The sequence below is a fragment of the Odocoileus virginianus genome, chromosome 20 (assembly GCF_023699985.2).
Source record: "Odocoileus virginianus isolate 20LAN1187 ecotype Illinois chromosome 20, Ovbor_1.2, whole genome shotgun sequence".
Classification (NCBI taxonomy): Eukaryota; Metazoa; Chordata; class Mammalia; order Artiodactyla; family Cervidae; genus Odocoileus; species Odocoileus virginianus.
The window spans coordinates 21,098,348-21,118,692 of record NC_069693.1 but is presented as its reverse complement, the minus strand read 5'-3'; the positions used below and the strand labels follow the sequence as shown (position 1 = coordinate 21,118,692).

The 20,345-nt window shown below is 44.0% G+C and overlaps 1 protein-coding gene across 2 annotated transcripts in view; it reads left to right on the top strand.

Moving 5' to 3' along the window:
• Window positions 1–20,345, top strand: part of HYDIN (HYDIN axonemal central pair apparatus protein) — a 346,758-nt gene that overhangs the window by 208,841 nt on the left and 117,572 nt on the right. For both annotated transcript variants that reach the window (XM_070451030.1, XM_070451031.1), the window contains exons 22-23: window positions 352–495; window positions 8,737–9,050. In XM_070451030.1, coding sequence (XP_070307131.1) covers window positions 352–495; window positions 8,737–9,050 — 458 coding nt within the window. The remainder of the gene's footprint in view (window positions 1–351; window positions 496–8,736; window positions 9,051–20,345) is intronic.

The following is a 20,345-nucleotide window of genomic DNA, read 5'->3' as shown; positions in this document are numbered from 1 at the left end:
AATCTAACCTGTATTTTATGGCTTAGCATAGGATCATTTCTAGTGTGATAGATAGATGCATACATACATAGACAATTCTATACCTGTATCTTCATCTATATTAATCCCTTGTAGAGATTTAGATAAATCATTGTTAATGTATGGAAGACCATTGAGATGTGAGTCTATATAATATATAGATATATATTACCTATATTTAGATAGATGGTTGGATAGATGGAGATAATATAAACCCATACATAGATATAAACAGAGAGGATGCTAAATCAGCTATTAACAATGAATATCAGACCTTTGTTGCTAAAGGTTTACTGTGGTTTGTTTCCTCTGTTTCCTCTTTTTTTTTTGCAGAAACCTAACACTATCCTAGAACCTGAATACCAGCCCTTGGCCGTAAAGAACATTTCCACGCTGCCTGTGAACGTGTTGCTCTCAACAGGTGGACCCTTCTTTATCTGCGAGACTGATAAATCCCCACTGCCCTCAACTCCTGAGGTAATTAGACAGAGGATTTCCTAACTGCCCTCCCAGCAGGGAGTTGTGTGTGTGATAAAGGAAGAGAAGAGTATCAGTGCACTGCCAAATTTCAGTCCAGAAAAAAAAATGTAAAAAATCTTGGAAGCAGAGAAGAAAAATCTAAAATGAATCAAATTTCAGTATCAGTTGGTAGGAAAGCTATTATTAATGATGAAAGAACTTCTCACTCACTATTTTGATCCTTCCTTTCCTGCCTGTGATGATGAAACTGATCTTTAGAAAATGGTGACTTCCCAGCAATGAGAGGAAAGATCTTAATGTCCCTCAAATTTGACCAAAACTCAAAGCCCAGGCCCTGAACCAGCCAGCCCATCTCCAGATACTGAGAAATGGGAACAGGGCCACGGGAGGAGGCTGTGAGCTCCCCTGGCCCCCGATCTGGGGCTGGATGCACTGTTCCCTGAACAATCCCACAGGATCATCCATCCTTGGCTAGACGTGAGGACACCAGAGGGAGTGACTGGGCCCTGCAGCAGGGGCTGCTGCAGAGGGAAGAGGACTGAAGGAGAGAGCAGCCCCACACCCCATGGTGTTCAGTCTCTCAGGGGGACAGCTAATGGAGAAATGATAGAGGAGGCAGGAAGGGCAGGCCGAGTGGAGGGCGCCTGTGACTGAAGGATTTTACTATGGAACAGGAGTGGAGATGACTGAGGCATGGAGACATGCTCGGCTAGACGAGTGTTTGTGGGAGATGGGGGATGAGCCTCTGGATGAGAGGGTATTGCAGACAGTACCGCACCGCCGCCCTCCCCTGCCCTTCCTTCCTCACTGATTCTTTAAGGTCTCATTCAAGCATGACTGCTGGGAGGGCGGAAACAGCTAAGGTCTCTGAACAGAAAAATAAAAGGAGAAGATGATTATAAGCAAGAGGCAGATGAAAACCTCCTGCGAGGGAACCTGTGCAAAGAAGAAAAACATAAAGTACAAACAGGGAGTTTTCTACAGTCTCAGAGAAATGACAGATGATATAACCTGTCTTTAAAAAGAGCTCACGGACAAGATACAAGTGTTCAAAGAGGAGACGGAGAGCAGAGGAAGACAATTGGATGAGAAAATGAAAATTCAGGCGCGAGCAGTTTTCTCCGTCTTGGGTCAGACCCCATCTTGTCCCTCCTGAAATCTTAATAAGATAAAAATAGAAATGTTCAGAAGGAAAGCCACCCAGAGCAATAAAATGAAAGGAGAAGATGGTGGGTGTAACCAATTAATGAGAGATTTAAACAAATTCTATAAGATAGAATGAGGAGGGGAGTGGGTAGTCAAAAAGACAAAGACATAAAGCACAGGAAATTCTCCAGTGAGGCAAGGCAGTGTGAGTCCTTCAGCTCAGGTATCCCGGGTGAGAGGCACCGGCTGTGAACACAAGGGGCCCTGGGTGCGCCAGCCCGCTGTCCTGACCAACTCCACTCAGAAGACATGAGCAGCAGGCTTTCATCCCAAGATGTAAAGTAAATGCTCTTCCGCAGAGAAACTCATCAAAATGTTCCAGGAATTTAATGTGTCCTGTGTCAGTGTCGATACCTCAGAATAATCCCTGGTATCTGAGTTGTGTGCAATGCCTGATCATCCCCTCTCTGACCAAAAAAGCTCTTCCATAGACCCACCCTGCTACCGGAATTGAGAAATGGTGTCCTCGGGACTGTTGGAACGGCAGAGTGGGTCAGGAACTACTGTTTCTTGTAATAAATCATTTAGTACAGTTTGACCTTTTATATTACTTGCACATGTAACTTTTAATAAAAGCATACATATAATTTTTAAAATAACTTCTACAAATCAACAGGAAAAGTACCAACAACCCAGTAGAAAAACAGGCAAAATAAATGAACAGAGTTTACAAAAAGAAAAAAGCTCTTAAATATATGAAAGTATGTCCCACTTCACTCATGTTAGAAGCAATGCAAGTTAAAATCACTATGAAACAACACTTTTTTCCTGTCAGACTGGTAAAGAGCAAAAATTGGATAATTCTCTATGTTGGGGGGCATGTAGAAACAGGCACTGTGTTGGGGAACTATACAGCGGAAGACAGAATAGCTCTCACTATCAACATTTTAAATGCCCATACCCTCTGACCTCGTCATTCTACTCCTAGGAATTTATCCTACAGACATAGACACAATATAAGAGATAACATGTATCAGTTCAGTTCAGTTCAGCCGCTCAGTCGTGTCCTACTCTTTGTGACCCCATGGACGGCAGCATGCCAGACCTCCCTGTCCATCGCCAACTCCCGGAGTTTACTCAGACTCATGTCCATCGAGTTGGTGATGACGTCCAGCCATCTCATCCTCTGTTGTCCCCTCCTCCTCCTGCCCCCAATCCCTCCCAGCATCAGGGTCTTTTCCAATGAGTCAACTCTTTGCATGAGGTGGCCAAAGAGGATATTAATTGCAACATTGCAATTAATTTCTTTGTAACGAAAGACTGGGAGTCAATATCTGTCAATAGGAAATTGCTTAAAAAATGATAGCAGAATTTTATGCTGGAATAAAATGCAGCTATTGAAAAAGAGTGAGGCAGCTCTGTATGCACTGATGAGTTATCCCCCAGTGGAAAAAGCAACATGCAGAACAGGAGTGCATAGTATGCTATCATATATATAAAAAATAAAGGAATACATATGTGAATGTGATTTTCTTTTTTTTTCTTTTCTTTTTTTTTTTTTTTATTAGTTGGAGGCTAATTACTCCACAATATTGTAGTGGGTTTTGTCATACATTGACATGAATCAGCCATGGATTTCATGTGTTCCCCATCCCGGTCCCCCCTCCCACCTCCCTCTCCACCCAATCCCTCTGGGTCTTCCCAGTGCACGAGGTCTGAGCACTTGTCTCATGCATCCAACCTGGGCTGGTGATCTGTTTCACCCTAGATAATATGTGAATGTGATTTTATATTCATGTAATATCTTTATGTTCATATGACAGATAAGACACTTGTGTAATCATAATCGCTTCAGGGGAGGGAAAGAGTTCACTTGAGTTACAGGAGGGGAAATGGGCACAAGGATAACATGGTTTTCATTGTCCTGTCTGTTCAAATATAAAAGCAAAATATTTTTTTAAGATTTAAAAAAAAACAACAAGGTCACACTTTGTCCTGGAACAAAATGATGTAGAATAGTCAACAGGTAGACACATCTTAGTGAAATTACCAGTCTTATGATTGACCAAAGAATTCTATGGCTTCTAAAGAGAGGAGACCCACCAAGGGAAGATTTTAGACTTACCTTAGACTTATCCACACTTTCTGATCAATTCTGTTGATCATAAAAGGATGATAGTTCAGTTCAGTCGCTCAGTCATGTCCGACTCTTTGCGACCCCATGGACGGCAACACACCAGACCTCCCTGTCCATCGCCAACTCCCAGAACTTACTCAAACTCATATCTGTTGAGTTGGTGATGCCGTCCCACCATCCTATCCTCTGTCATCACCTTCTCCTCCCACCTTCAATCTTTCCCAGCATCAGGGTCTTTTCCAGTGAGTTAGCTCTTCGCATTAGGTGGCCAAAGTATTGGAGTTTCAGCTTCAACATCAGTCCTTCCAATGAATATTCAGGACTGATTTCCTTTAGGATTAACTGGTTTGATCTCCTTGCAGCCCAAGGGACTGTCAAGAGTCTTCTCCAGCCCCACAGTTCAAACGTATCAATTCCTTGGTGCTCAGCTGTCTTTATAGTCCAGCTGTCACATCCACACGTGACTACTGGAGAAACCATAGCTTTGAGTAGATGGACCTTTGTCAGCAAAGTAATGTCCCTACTTTTTAATATGCTGTCTAGATTGGTCATAGCTTTTCTTCCAGGAGCAAGCATCTTTTAATTTCATAGCTGCAGTCGCCATCTGCAGTGATTTTGGAGCCCAAGAAAATAAAGTCTCTCATTGTTTCCATTGTTTCCCCATCTATTTGCCATGAAGTGATGGAACCGGATGCCATGATCTTAGTTTTCTGAATGTTGAGCCTTAAGTCAGCTTTCTCACTCTCCTCTTTCACTTTCATCAAGAGGCTCTTTAGTTCTTCTTCACTTTCTGCCATAAGGGTGGTGTCATCTGCATATCTGAGGTTATTGATATTTCTCCTGGAGAGCTTGATTCCAGCTTGTGCTTCATCCAACCTGGCATTTTGCATGATGTACTCTGCATGTAAGTTAAAAAAGCAGGGTGACAATATACAGCCTTGATGTACTCCTTTCCCAATTTGGAACCAGTCTGTTGTTTCATGTCAAGTTCTAACTGTTGCTTCTTGACCTGCATCAGATTTCTCAGGAGGCAGATAAAGCGGTCTGGTATTCCCATCTCTTGAAAAATTTTCCATAATTTGTTATGATCCACACAGTCAAAGGCATTGGCATAGTCAATAAAGCAGAAGTATATGTTTTTCTGGAACCCTCTTACTTTTTCTATGATCCAACGGATGTTGGCAACTTGATCCCTGGTTCCCCTGCCTTTTCTAAATCCAGTTTGAACATCTGACATTTCACAGTTCACGTACTGTTGAAGCCTGGCTTAGAGAATTTTGAGCATTACTTTGCTAGTGTGTGAGATGAGTGCAATTGTGTGGTAGTTTGAGCATTCTTTGGCATTGTCTTTCTTAGGGATTGGAATGAAAACTGACCCTTTCCCATCCTGTGGCTACTGCTGAGTTTTCCAAATTTGCTGGCATTTTGAGTGCAGTACTTTCATAGCATCATCTTTTAGGATTTGAAATCGCTCAACTGGAATTCCATCCCCGCTGCTAACTTTGTTCATAGTGATGCTTCCTAAGGCCCACTTGATTTCACACTCCAGGATGTCTGGCTTGAGGTGAGTGATCACACCATCATAGTTATCTGGGTCATAAAGATCTTTTTTATATAGTTCTTCTGTGTGTTCCTGCCACCTCTTCTTAATATCTTCTGCTTCTGTTAGGTCCATACCATTTCTGTCCTTTATTGAGCCCCTCTTTGCATGAAGAGGGCTTCCCTTGTGGCTCAGCTGGTAAAGAATCTGCCTGCAATGTAGGAGACCTAGGTTCTATCCCTGGGTTGGGAAGATCCCTTGAAGAAGGGAGGGCTACCCACTCCAGTATTTTGGCCTGGAGAATTCCATGGACTATATAGTCCACAGGGTTGCACAGGTCTCTGCCTCACCGTGATTGTATAGTGGTTAGTACCCTGCGTTGTGGCCGCAGCAACCTCAGTTCGAATCCGAGTCACGGCATTGCGGCAACAATGGCATGGCAAGGGGCCTCTGTTTTCAAATTCCTTTTGGGGCTTCCCTGGTGGCTCAAAAGGTAAAGCTTCTGCCTGCAATGCAGGAGTCTTGGGTTAGATCCCTGGGTCAGGAAGATCCTCTGGAGAAAGAAATGGCAACCCACTCCAGTACTCTTGCCTGGAAAATTCCATGGATGGAGGAGCCTGGTAAGCTACAGTCCATGGGGTTGCAAAGAGTTGGACATGACTGAGCAACTTCATTTTCTTTCTCACTTTGCATGAAATGTTTCCTTGCTTGGTATCTCTAATTTTCTTGAAGAGATCTCTAGTCTTTCCCATTCTGTTGTTTTCCTCTATTTCTTTGCGCTGATCGCTGAGGAAGGCTTTTTTATCTCTCCTTGCTCTTCTTTGGAACTCTGCATTCAAATGGGAATATCTTTCCTTTTCTCCTAACCTTTAACTTTTCTTCTTTTCACAGCTATTTGCAAGGCCTCCCTCCTCAGAAAACCATTTTGCCTTTTTGCATTTCTTTTTCTTGGGTATGGTCTTGATCCCTGCCTCCTGTACAATATCACAAACCTCCATCCATAGTTCTTCAGACAGTCTGTCTATCAGATCTAATCCCTTGAATCTCTCTCTCACTTCCACTGTATAATCGTAAGGGATTTGATTTAGGCCATACCTGAATGGTCTAGTGGTTTTCCCTACTTTCTTCAATTTAAGTCTGAATTTGGCAATAAGGAGTTCATGATCTGAGCCACAGTCAGCTCCCAGTCTTGTTTTTGCTGACTGTATTGAGATTCTCCATCTTTGGCTGCAAAGAATATAATCAGTCTGGTCTTGGTATTGACCTTTTGGTGATGTCCGTGTATAGAGTCTTCTCTTGTGTTATTGGGAGAGGGTGTTTGCTATGACCAGTGCATTCTTATGGCAGAACTCTATTAGCCTTGCCCTGCTTCATTCTGTACCCCAAGGCCAAATTTGCCTGTAACTCCAGGTATCTCTTGACTTCCTACTTTTACATTCCAATCCCCTATAATGAAAGGAACATCTTTTTTGTGTGTAAGTTCTAGAAGGTCTTGTAGGTCTTCATAGAACCATTCAACTTTGGCTTCTTCAGCATTATTGGTTGGGGCATAGACTTGGATTACTGTGATATTGAATAGTTTGCCTTAGAAACGAATGGAGATCATTCTGTTGTTTCTGAGATTGCATCCAAGTACTGCATAAGGAACTCATTTGTTGACTGTGAGGGTTACTCCATTTCTTCTAAGGGATTCTTGCCCACAGTAGTAGATGTAATAGTCTTCTGAGTTAAATTCGCTCTTTCCAGTTTTTTAGTTCACTAATTCCTAAAATGTTAATGTTCACTGATAAGTAATAACTGACATTTATATACCCTACACTATGTGCTAGGCACTGCTCTGAACATATCACCAATATGTTAACTCATTTCATCCTCTTAGAAAAGAGTTAGGTACTATTACTGTTCCTGTCTTACAGATAGAGAACCTAAAGGCTAGGAAAGGCAAGCAGCTTCACCCAAGTTCACAGAGTGACTAACTGACAGAGCCAGAATTTGAACCCAAGTAGTCTGGCTCCAGAGTCCATGATCTTACAATTAATATCTCTTATATAAGAATCTTTCCTATTTTTAAAGTGCAAACATGATTTTTAAAAAATATATTAGTCTAATTCCATTTTTGTAAAATTTTATTTATCCATTCATCATGTCTGGACTAATGTTTTACCAGATATGATCTCTGAGAAATAATATCTGGTGAAATTTTGGATAAGTTTGTGACTTCTTCTTTGTGTTTTGTATTTAAATACTAAGCATCACAATGCCTAGTGCTGCAGGTGCCATGGTCTACAAGAATGGCTTCTAAACTGTGCCAAGCCACCTGTGCCAAGTGTCTGGCAAGGCTCTCAGAGGAGATTAGCCAACTGGGGAGTCATCACCCTCTCTCTGACTCTTCAGTTGGGTAATTGGTTTTATCCACTGAAGCCATCTGATCATGTCAGTGAAGTACATGGTTAAATACCTGAACCTTAAAACTCAGCGGAGAGGAAAGTGCTCTGTAAACAGATTTGTTCCTGTGCTGTATTCTTCCTGACTTCCTCAGGGCACTTTCTACAAAACCAGGAGGTGGCTTTCATGCCGATTAAATGTGGGGGTTAAGGGATTTCTAAAAAAGTGAACTCAGGGCCAGGCTTTCTTTGGGAAGGTGTTTCTATGGCCTTGGTATCAAGGAACACATGGGGATTTGAATCAGAGAAGAGAACAAACACAATCTCCCGAACAAACTCTGTACAGCTCTGGAGTGTCATTTTAAGTTGAATAGAAAACAGCGGAAAGTGAATAACACTGTGCGAAGTGTTAGAATTGCAGACATTAGAAAAGAAATTAAATTACCTAATCCATTCCTTTCTGGGTCGCCGTCTATGGGACCCCTCCCCCAGTCCTTTAGAAAGCCTTTTTAAAAATTTTCTTAAGCAAAGAACATTTCCCACTTATCTAGGAAGACCATTTTGCAATCTAATTTATTTTCAGTTTTTATATTATTTTCAGAATATTTTATAATAGCTATTCATTGCAGACTTTCCTTTCACAACTCCTCAATCCTTAGAACCTCACAACATTTATCAAAATCTCTTCTTTCAAATCATTTTTCTTCAAAATTTCCTTGCTTTCATTTTCAACTATTGAAAAATATGAGTGTGCATAGAGATTGAGATAGAGATGGATATATATAGATATTGCCATCAGTATGTCAGCTGTTTGTGTAAACTGTGGATGCATAGTTATGGATAAAGAGTGTGTGTGTATATATATATTTACATATATGTGTGTATGTATGTGTTTCTTGCTATTGTGTGTGTGTGTATATGTATGTATGTGCACATAAATATATGTAAGTAACTTTGGTTGTCCTATTTCATATATCAGGTTGGAAATGCATAGTGTAGAGGTTGATAATTCCCCATTATCTTTTTTGTAGCCTGTTAAACTGGAGGTCGGTGAAGTAAAAGACCTGTTGGTCAGATTTGACCCTTCCTACAAAAATGATCTGAACAACTGGGTGGCCGAAGAAGTTTTAGCCATCAAGTATGTGGAGCACCCTCAAGTGGACACCGTGCACCTGCGTGGAGAAGTGAATTACCCCAACCTCACCTTTGAGACCATGGAACTGGATTTTGGCTGTATCCTGAATGACACCGAGGTGATCCGCTACGTCATGATCACCAACTGCAGCCCCCTGGTTGTGAAGTTTCGCTGGTTCTTCCTGGTGGACGATGAGGAAAATCAGATAAGGTACCAACCAGCAGGGTGATCCTGCAGAGCTCTCCTGTGCTTTCATTTTTTTAAAATCTCCTTTGGACTTTGCACTGAGTTTCCTGTATTCTGAGTCCTGGTCTTCCATGAATATTTTCCTTTTTTACCTTTTATTTGTTTATTTCTGGCTTTGCTGGGTTTCCTTTGCTACATGCGAGCTTTCTCTAGTTGCAACAAGCAGGGGCTACTCTTCAGTGGCGATGCCTGGGATTTCCATTGTGGTGGCTTCTCTTGTTGCAGAGCACAGGCTCTAGGGTGTGTGGTCCTTCAGTTGTTGCAGCTCTTGGGCTCTAGAGCACAGGCTTCCGTAGTTGTGGTTTATGAGCTTCGTTGTTCCATGACATGTGGAATCTTCCCAAACCAGGATTGAACCAGTGTTGCCTGCATTGGCTGGTGGATTCTTAACTGCTGGACCACCAGGGAAGCCCTCAATAATACTCTCAGTTGGGATAAAGTTCCACAACTAATCACTGACCGAGGAACAAAGAGCCATGATCCATCCTAGGTTTCACAGGAAAAGCAGATAAAGCGCCAATTGCCACTAGATGAACAAAGTGATATACCTAAGCCTGCTCTAATTTTGAATCTAGTGGTTGGATCTTTAGAGATTTATCACTAAAAATAGAGTTCTCTGAACTCTACCTTCTGCATATTTCAGTGGGTTTTGTTCTGGCCCGTAACTGTACCTTATGTGTATAGACATATACTCATGTGCGGGAGTGTGTGAGGGAGATGGCGAGCACTGAAAGGGAAAAGGGGTCTTCACAACATTTAGTTTTAGAAGTGTCTCTCCTGTTCAGTTAGAGGCTAAATCCAACTTCATTTGAAAAACACTCCTTTACAGAATCGGAAACAGCCTATTTCAGTCAGGCCTTAACAGTTTCATCTGGATCAAAAGCCACATTGGTGGCCAGGATGAACAGGCTTCTGCGTATTTCCTTGTTGGGTGTTTGGACAGCTCGGTTTTCAACACCTGAATATAAATGACCATTCTTAACTGGGAATATCTCATGTTGTTTCTTGGCTAGTCGTTGCTTCCTATACACAGTCCTCATCTTGTGTATGACAGCCATCCTTTCCTTTACCGTGCCTGTTTCCATGGTAACTATGGCTTGCTCTGGATGTCTTCCATAAACATTTGATGATAACCCAGTGTAGCACTGAAGCTGGTTCAGGGCCTGAGTGAGGGAGCCTACTCATTTAGGTGCCAATGACTGACTGTTCAGGTTTGGGATGAAATTTTGTAGATGGTAAATGTTTAAAACAATTATGGAAAAATCAGTCAACCTGACCTAATGAGTTTCGAATACCAGATTGTATGAAGTTATTCTGATGTAACACAGCTAAATGAATTTATTCCATCTGGGAGCAGGGGACATGCTTTATTTATTTTTTTGTTTTCGAGAAGCCATTTCCATAATTTAAAATAATGACATTTTGAAAATGTACTTGGCCAGTACTGGAGGTGATGCACTTAATTTTTCATTGGCTTAAGCACTCATTTGACCTTTATTTCCCTTTCTTCTTTGTCTTCTAATATCTTGATATTGAGCCTCTTGCTTATATTTCATTTGTTCATTCAGAGAGTCTCTCAGAAACCATTTGATAAGTGACTCTTATACACCAAATACTTTGTGAGGCATCAGAGATACAGAAGTAAGACATGATCCCTGGACTGAGGCTGTTGGGGAAGCAGGTGTGTAAACCACGGTGGGTGGATAGTTCCAGGCTATGTGAGAGGCCACGGGGATGAATGCTCACAGGAGTCAGAGAAGACTGCACTGAGAAGCACAGGTAAATGCTCTAGTCAGAGAAGCAGGGAAACCTTCTCAGTTACAGAAATAGCACGTATAGAAGTTAGGATTCATGGATCCTGTCGCAAGTGACAAGGAACCTGGCTCTTATGTAAAAACGAAAAACAGAGTTCATTCACTGGTTCCCAGAGCTCAAAATTCCAAGTTCATTTTGGCTTCTGGCCTGGCTTACAGGAAAGACTGAAAGCATGTCCCTGGTGCCAGCCTCCCTGTCTCAGCTCTGCTCTCCTTCACATGTTAGCCATGTTCTCAGTGCTGCCAGCACTCCCGGGGCCATGTCTGTGCGACTGTGAGCCACTGGAAAGGAAGATGAGCCTTGGTCCCAGAACTTCCAGGAAATTCACTCTGATGGGACCATCTTAAATCACCTCTCCTGTCCCCTCCCCTCCCCAGTCCCTGTCAGGAGAGGGTGAAGCACTTGATTAGTGTTGACCTGGTTGCGTGCCCCATGCCAAGGGCTGCCCTGGTGACTCAGAACCACATGGACTGAAAGGGTGGGAGTGGGGCACACCTCCAGACAAAAGCTGCAATACGGGGTGAGGAATGCGGGGAAAGCAGATGGTACACACTTGTCAGTGTCCACAGGGGCCACACGCAGCACAGACTTCATCGGTAGGGGGCAGCTGGGGAAAGGAGTCTGGGCCTGTAGACTGGCGGAAGCACGTGAGAGGCCTGGGATTCCATGATAAGGACCTTAGACTCTTTCTTGGAGGCACTGGTGAGATTTGTAATCAGGAGAGTGACAGAGACAGGTTTTCTTGGAAAAATAACCCTTAGCAGCATTCAGCACAGTTGTCCAACCCTTCCTTCGTGAAACACAATTCCTTTCATATCTTTAATAGCACCATACTCTCCTGCCTTTCCTCTTGTCCCCTCAACTGACTACTCTGCAGCTCTTGGCCAGCAACAGCTGGAGTTGTGGGGGCACAGGCCTCCCTCCTAGGCCCTCTGCTCCTCCTGGAGTCGCACCACCCACAGCTTCACTTAGCGCCCTGTGGCAGAGGCTTCTGAATGTGCATCTCTTCCTAGAACCCTTGGAGTTGCCAGTCTGCCTTCTTGACTTCTCCTCTTGGCTGTTTCACAGGTGACTAATGTCCCGTGTGCCCCACCCCAAGCTCAGGTCCCACCCCCTCCCTGCTTCTCCCCCAGGGCCCCTGTTCCAGTAAATGACCCCACTGTCCTCCTGGGAGGCGTCCAGATTTCTTCCTCTTTCTTATCCCACGTACCCCATCAAATCCATCACCAAATCCTACCTACTCTACACTAATTAAAGGTACCCTTGCCTCCTGCCTGGACCATTGTGACAGCCTCTGATGGGGCTCTCTGTCTCCACTCCTGGGCCACAGTCTATCAGCCCCTCCACAGCCAAGTGATGAGCGCGTCACTGCCATGGTTTTCAGCCTCTGAGGACACCCATGCTTCTTCAGATAAAGTACAAAATACTCGCTGTATTCTTCCAGGCTCAACATGTACCACCCCTGTATTCCTCTCCAAGTTTTCCGCACTTTGCTGTCCGCTGCCACCTTGACATCTTTCTGTTTGCTCACATGCCAGCCTCTTTCCTCCCCAGTGCTGTTGTTGCCTCATGCCTTCTCTCTGCTGGAAGCTCTACCTGCTCCTCACCTAGCTAGGCTTGCTCCCTCATCAAGTCTCAGCTTAAACTTCCTTCCCTGAGAAGCCCTCTCTAAGACCCTTCCCTACTGGAGGTCCCCTGTCATAGGCACCGGTAGCCCGTCTCCTCCATGACTCATCACATTTGAACTCCAGCTAATGTTCAGCTCCCCTGCTGGCTCTTAATCCCTGTGAGACTAGGGAGCACATCTGATCTGTGGCCTCTTTATCCCTGGGCCCAGCACAGTCCATAGCACAGAGTGAGTCCTCAAAGCATATTTTGTAATTAATCAACTCTCCCTGCCCCTGGTGTCTGTAGTGAGAAGAGAGTCATTTCATAACTGGTTTAACATTCTCTTCTGTCAGCTTCCTGGCACCTGCCAAATGGAAAGGTTCAAGGCATAAATGTCACCTTGCATAGAAAAAAATGCCACTTGCTGTCCAGACAGACTCTGTCTGTACAGCCCGTCAGAAAAACATGAAGCACTCATTGACTAAAGGTCACTTTTATCAGATATACCAACACGAACCTTTCTTTGCCAATCAGAATTCCTCTAACCCTCACAACTAATAAAAGAAACAAAAGCATAAAAGAAGATTTTCTTTTTTATTAGACAGGATATGAGGAGACCTCAACACTGTCAATATTCCTGCCTATCACAGCACACATATATCACACCCAAGGGAGTGTGTGTGTGTGTGTGTACATGTGTGCAGGCACATGTCTGTGCACTTGGGAGTTTGTGTATATGTGTGAGATTTTGTAGGCAATTCTGACTCAGACATTCAAAGCATCTCTCTTGTTTGAACATAATTTTTGTTCCAAAAATGTTTCCAGCTCATGTCACACCTAAGAACAAAGAAGTGAAGTGGGCAAGTGTGTTTGGTAAGCACTCTGTAAGCCTGCCATTGTCTGAAACCCACTCATCTATGTGCCGTCCCTGTGCATGACAGGGTTCTAGACTGACTCTGGTAGATGACAGTCCAGTTGCTCACGTGTAGTGAGGAAGCTGGGGTGGCGTATCAGGGCTGGGCATGGCTGCCGGCCTCACCAGTGCTGTAGGAATGTACACTTTCTTTGGCCTGACTGCTCAACCGGATGATGTTTCATGGCATCCATGTAGAAGGAGAGCAAAGGAGCACCCATACTCAAACCAGGCTTTGCTCTGAAGAGACCGGAGAGAGCCAAGCAGATGGTGGCTCAGCTGGCATCTGTGCCCAGACTAAGAGCTGCAGGCTGACGCAATCTTAGAACTTCGAGCATGTGGGCCACATGGTCCCCAAGGACAACTTTGTCTTTTCATTTCCAAATCAGATTATAAATAAATCAGATACAAGAGCCTAAGGGAGCCCAGCCTGACAGCAAAAAAACATGTGTTGTTCTCACACCGATTTTTCTGTGGTGAGCGTCATTTATCCAATATTGTGATGGAAAGAGGCGAGTGGAAGGGCTGGAAGTGCAATAGAGGGACTCTCATTGCCTGGAGGCTTCTGTCTGTTTCTTCATCACCCCTCACTTTCTCTTGCCTTGAAAGTGGAACTTTTTAGAGACATGGAGTCAGTGGTAGCTGAGGTCCTGGGCTGTGGAATTGGACATGGCTGGTTAGAATCCTAGGTCTGTCCTCCTAAAGGTGTGACTCTGTGCCCTAGTTTACTTACCTGTAAAAGGGGGTAATGCAGAAACCAAAAAGAGTTGTTGTGAGCACTAAATGTTTATGAAGTGCGTGTGTCTCCGAGATGACACTTGAAAGAAAAATCTGCAATTGGTGGCTGTTTTCAAGTCTCAAAGGGTTCCTTCTTCGCTGTTCCTTCCCACCAAGGGCTGCAAAGTGAAACCTTCCCCAGGACCCTAAAGTGTTAGAACCACAGGATCTTTATACACAGAGATAATGGACTCGGCCCCATTTTCCTTCTAAAGGATAGAAACTAACCCCTGTACCAGACCACATTCATCAAGGCTGAAGCCGAGGCTTCACAGGCCGCAGTCTGAGTATGGGCAGGATGGCCAGGCTGAGCTTGCCTCCCTGTCCTCCCCACCACTCATCTCCACAGCAAGGTAAGCCCAGACTCACGGTCAAGGACAGGCCCTTGCTTTGCCCAAGGGCCCAATCAAGAAAACAAAAGTATTTAGGAGGAAAATAAAACGAGTCTTTATTTTTCTTTCAAAACAAAAATAATTTTGTTGAGTCCCCTGGGGCAGGCACTGGGTATCCTTGCACCCCAGCCTTCCAGGGCTGCTCAGTATGCTGAGAGCCTGGCCTCTGAGGCAGCCTCCCCTCAGCCACTTGCCCCACCTGACTTGGTGGATGGCTGAGGGCCCCTGAGCCTTGGCTTCCTCATCTGAAACGAGGGCAATTGTAATGGCACCTCCACATATGGACGTGGTGAGGATTGACTCCACCTCTAATCAGACTTCTTAGATCTTCACCCATCATGTAATAAATGATCAGGAAGTGTCAGGTGTTATGGTCATTCTTTTATTGAGGAAATTAGTGGATTGGCACCCCAGTGCAAACACAGGACGTATTTGAGAAGCAGGGTCCCAGAGTTGGCTTGGAGATACTTCTCCTGAAATCAGTCCAAAGCTACAGAGCCTGAGGGCCACAGGTTATCTCTTGCTGGCCTGAGCATTTATCCCTTTCATAAATAACCCTGTCTCTTCCCCACAGGCCCTGAACCTAGTGGAATCCTTTAAACTTCTGCAGTCATAGTTTTTCCTTTTCTGACTTCAAGGAAGTTTGTTCAAGAAATTATGGAGCCTGAGGGCTAGAGGGCAAGCAGCTCTGTTGAGGGAGCAAGAAGGTCAGAAAAGGGAACAGGAGTGGCCACAGATGGCTTCAGGCGACGTGCCAGGTCAAGCTCTCACGCCCCTCCCACACCTCCTTTTCGCCCTGGCTCTCCCCTGCTTGAGCCAGAGTGGTGATTTTACGGCCCGAAGAATGAGTCCAGGCCAGCGGGACCAACCCTTCACCTGTAGTCCAGGCCAGCAGGACTAACCCTTCACCTGTAGTCCAGGCCAGCAGGACTAACCCTTCACCTGTAGTCCAGGGCCAGCAGGACTAACCCTTCACCTGTAGTCCAGGGCCAGCAGGACTAACCCTTCACCTGTAGTCCAGGCCAGCAGGACTAACCCTTCACCTGTAGTCCAGGCCAGCGGGACCAACCCTTCACCTGTAGTCCAGGCCAGCGGGACCAAACCTTCACCTGTAGTCCAGGCCAGCGGGACCAACCCTTCACCTGTAGTCCAGGCCAGCAGGAATAACCCTTCACCTGTAGTCCAGGCCAGCGGGACCAACCCTTCACCTGTAGTCCAGGGCCAGCGGGACCAACCCTTCACCTGTAGTCCAGGCCAGCGAGACCAACCCTTCACCTGTAGCCCAGGCCAGCGGGACCAACCCTTCACCTGTAGCCCAGGCCAGCGGGACCAACCCTTCACCTGTAGCCCAGGCCAGCGGGACCAACCCTTCACCTGTAGCCCAGGCCAGCGGGACTAACCCTTCACCTGTAGTCCAGGGCCAGCGGGACCAACCCTTCACCTGTAGTCCAGGCCAGCGGGACCAACCCTTCACCTGTAGTCCAGGCCAGCGGGACCAACCCTTCACCTGTAGTCCAGGCCAGCGGGACCAACCCTTCACCTGTAGTCCAGGGCCAGCGGGACCAACCCTTCACCTGTAGTCCAGGGCCAGCGGGACTAACCCTTCACCTGTAGTCCAGGGCCAGCGGGACTAACCCTTCACCTGTAGTCCGGGGCCAGCGGGACTAACCCTTCACCTGTAGTCCGGGGCCAGCGGAACGAACCCTTCACCTGTAGTCCGGGGCCAGGCCAGCAGGACTAACCCTTCACCTGTAGTCCAGGCCAGCAGGACCAACCCTTCACCTGTAGTCCAGGCCAGCAGGACCAACCCTTCACCTGTAGTCCGGGGCCAGTGGAACTAACCCTTCACCTGTAGTCCGGGGCCAGCGGGACCAACCCTTCACCTGTAGTCCGGGGCCAGCGGGACCAACCCTTCATCTGTAGTCCGGGGCCAGCAGGACTAACCCTTCACCTGTATTAGTGTCCTTTTGCTGCTGTAACAAACCACCGTAAGCTGATGCTGGCCGGAAGTAGACAGCACACCTAAAGGATTAGTCTCGATGAGATTAAGAAAGAGAGTGGAGGCCTGAAGGAACAGGTGCGACTCTTAACCAGAACTTCCGCGGCCTCCCTCACCAGTTCAGGATGTCCTGTGACCTGTTCTGAGTCATGTATGGCTGAGGGTTGAGGGGCAGTTGACCTAAGAATATCCCCTGAACAGTGGGGCAGAGGTACTGGGGGTTAACACAGTATTTCAAGGGGGACCTTGAATTCAGCTCATAACAGTCTTTAATTTAAAAAGTTTAAATCAGCGAATGTATGAATAAACATTGGAACAGTAAAAAGGTCATGATATCAGAAGCCCACAAGCCAAGGAAATGGTAACAATATGACTAGAAGGTTCTGCAGGGCCAGTCAGGTCATGCTAAGAAATTTGATTGTTTTTCAAAATGTAGTGAAAAGCTATGGAAGGGTTGAAAGTAAGAGAGTGACATGGGCTACTGTGAACCGGAAACAGCAGTTCTTAGAATAACTGAAACTGCAAGAGGTCATTATCAGCAGGCCCATTAAAGGAGGGGCAGACTCATTAAAGACACTTCTATGGGTATACTTAAGAAAGAAGGAAAATTATCTGATATAATATCTAAGATTCAAGAAAGATTTCTGAACTAAGAAAATGGTACATTATGACTTTTCCGGTAAGCGGCCTGAGCTGACCCTTAAAAATGGTGCGCTATTCACTCAACCCAGAAAACCCCACAAAATCATGCAAATCAAGAGGTTCAAATCTTTGTGTTCACTTTAAGAACACTCGTGAGACTGCCCAGGCCATAAAGGGTATGCATATCCGAAAAGCCACCAAGTATCTGAAGGATGTCACTTTAAAGAAGCAATGTGTGCCATTCCGGCGTTACAATGGTGGAGTTGGTAGGTGTGCACAGGCCAAACAATGGGGCTGGACGCAAGGTCGGTGGCCCAAAAAGAGTGCTGAATTTTTACTACACATGCTCAAAAATGCAGAGAGTAATGCTGAACTTAAGGGCTTAGATGTAGATTCTCTGGTCACTGAGCACATCCAGGTGAACAAAGTCCCCAAGATGTGGCGGCACAGGACTTGCAGAGCTCACGGTCGGATCAACCCCTACATGAGCTGTCCCTGCCACATTGAGATGATCCTTACTGGAAAAGGACAGATTGTTCCTAAACCAGAAGAGGAGGTTGCACAGAAGAAAAAGATATCCCAGAAGAAACTGAAGAAACAAAAACTTATGGCCCGGGAATAAATGCCGCAGAAAATAAATGCAAATAAAAGTAAAAAAAAAAAAAAGAAAGAAAAGAAAATGGTACATTATGGGTAAACTTAAACTCCATTAACTACATAAAATGATAATAGTAATGTAAAATCTGGGGGATAAGTATCATATAGGACTGAAATACTGTTCACTATGGAAGAGGAGAAATCAAAGATTTTAGGTCTTTGAATTGTTCCAGAAGAGGGAAAAAGTAAAGGGGACAATTACAGTCAATCCAAAGGTAAATTTAAAAATTAGGGCAAGGGGTGACATGGAGAAGATACAGAGAAAGTTTTTAAAAATTACAAAATAAACCCAAATGTATCAGTAATTGAAATCAATGTAAATTAAACTAAGAAAATGGCTGTACTTCTGAATTTTACTCACAGTTATTTTAAAAAGAGATATCTGAAGAATATGGGCATGCTAATGTAAAAGGCTGGGAAAAGATAAAACAGGCATATCTTGAGGGGAAGTTGTAACAAACCTATGACACGTCAGTTAAAATATACTTAATTTTCTATTATCATTTTTAAATTTTTATTGGTGAATAGCTGGTTTACAATGTTGTTTCTGTTGCACAGCAAAGTGAATCAGTTATACACATACATATATCCACTCTTGAAAATTTTAGATTCTTTTCCCATATAGGTCATTACAGAGTATTGAGTAGAGTTCCCTGTGCTATAAAATAGGTCCTTATTAGTTATCTCTTTTCTGTATAGTAGTGTGTATATGCCAATCCCAAGCTCCCAATGTATTCCTCCCCTCCTCCCCGCTTCCCCCCACCCCTGCCCTGGCAACTGTAAAAATAGACTCTAAAACAAAAAAAGCATTGCTAGAGATCACGAAAGTTACTAGGTCATTTTTTAAAAGTTCAGTTCACCAGAAAGATATAATAAATCTAAACTCCACATGTCTCAAAACATAACTTCAAAATACTTAAAGCAGATGCTCAGAGGACCACAGTAGAAGTAGACAAACCCACTGTCTTTACTAATACTCTCTCAAGCAGACAGAAAATCAGCAAGACTCTATAGTTTGCACTGCCCCATGGAGCAGCCACCAAGGCTCATGTGGCTATTTAAATTAAAATTTTTTTAATTAAAAATGCAACTCCTTAGTCATGCTCGCCACATTTTAAGTGCTGATAACCACATGTGGTTAGTGGTTATTGTATTTAATACCACAGATATAGACCGTTTCATCACGGCAGAAAGTTTTGTTAGACAACTCTGCTGCAGACAACTTGAACACAATTAACAGGCTCGATATAATTGATATATGTTGAACATCCCACTAAGAAAAAACTCATCCAGCCCTTTGGAACATTTATGAAAAATTACCATGTTCTATGGCTTAAAGCAAATGTCAACAAATATGTTAGAAATTGATAAAAATACATATCTAAAAACAAACAAACAAGTACATAGGCTTAGACATTTTAAAATACACTTCTGAATAATCTAGGGTGAAAAAAATCACAATGAAATTTAGTAAATACTTAGATTGAATGATGGGCTTCCTTGGTGGCTCAGCGGTAAAGAATCCACCTGCAATGCAGAAGATGTGGGTTTGATCCCTGGGTTGGGACGAGCCTCTGGAGAAGGAAATTGCAACCCACTCCAGTATTCTTGCCAGGAAAACCCTACAGTCAGAGGTGCATAGTGGGCTATAGTCCACGGGGTCACAAAGAATCAGACACAACTTAGTAGATGGAAAAAAAATAGTGGTAATAAAAGCTAAAGTGTAGTTATAAAAAATTTTTATTGGATTATATTTGATTTACAATGTTGTGTTAGTTTCAGGTTTCAGTTATGTATATACATACATTCATTCTTTTTCATCTTCTTTTCTCATATAGGTTATCACAGAATTTGAGTAGAGTTTCTTATGGCTATACAGTAGGTCCTTGTTGGTTATCTTTCTTTTATATAGTAGTGGTGATTGGTGGTTTAGTCACTAAGTCATGTCCAACTCTTGTGACGCCATGGACTATAGCCTGCCAGCCTCCTCTGTCCATGGGATTTTCCAGGCAAGAATACTGGAGTGGGTTGCCATTTCCTTGTCCACTATATCGTAGTATGTGTATGTTAATCCCAAACTTCTGATTTGTCCCCGCACCTCCCCATGCTTCCCCTTTGGTTTTCAATATCTATAAGTCTTGTTTGTTTTGTAAATAAGTTTATTAGTATCATTTTTAAAATTAGATTCCACATATGAGTGATATCATATGGTATTTATCTTTGTCTTGGTGTGATCATCTCTAGGTGTATCCATTTTGCTACAAATAGCATTATTTTGTTCTTTTGTGACTCAGTAAATATTCCATTATATATATGTACCACATCTTTATCCATTCCTCTGTTGATGGACATTTAGGTAACTTCCATGTCTCGGTTACTGTAAATAGTACTACAGTGAACATTGGGGTGCATGTATCTTTTCGAAGTATGGTTTTCTTCAGATATATATGCCTGGG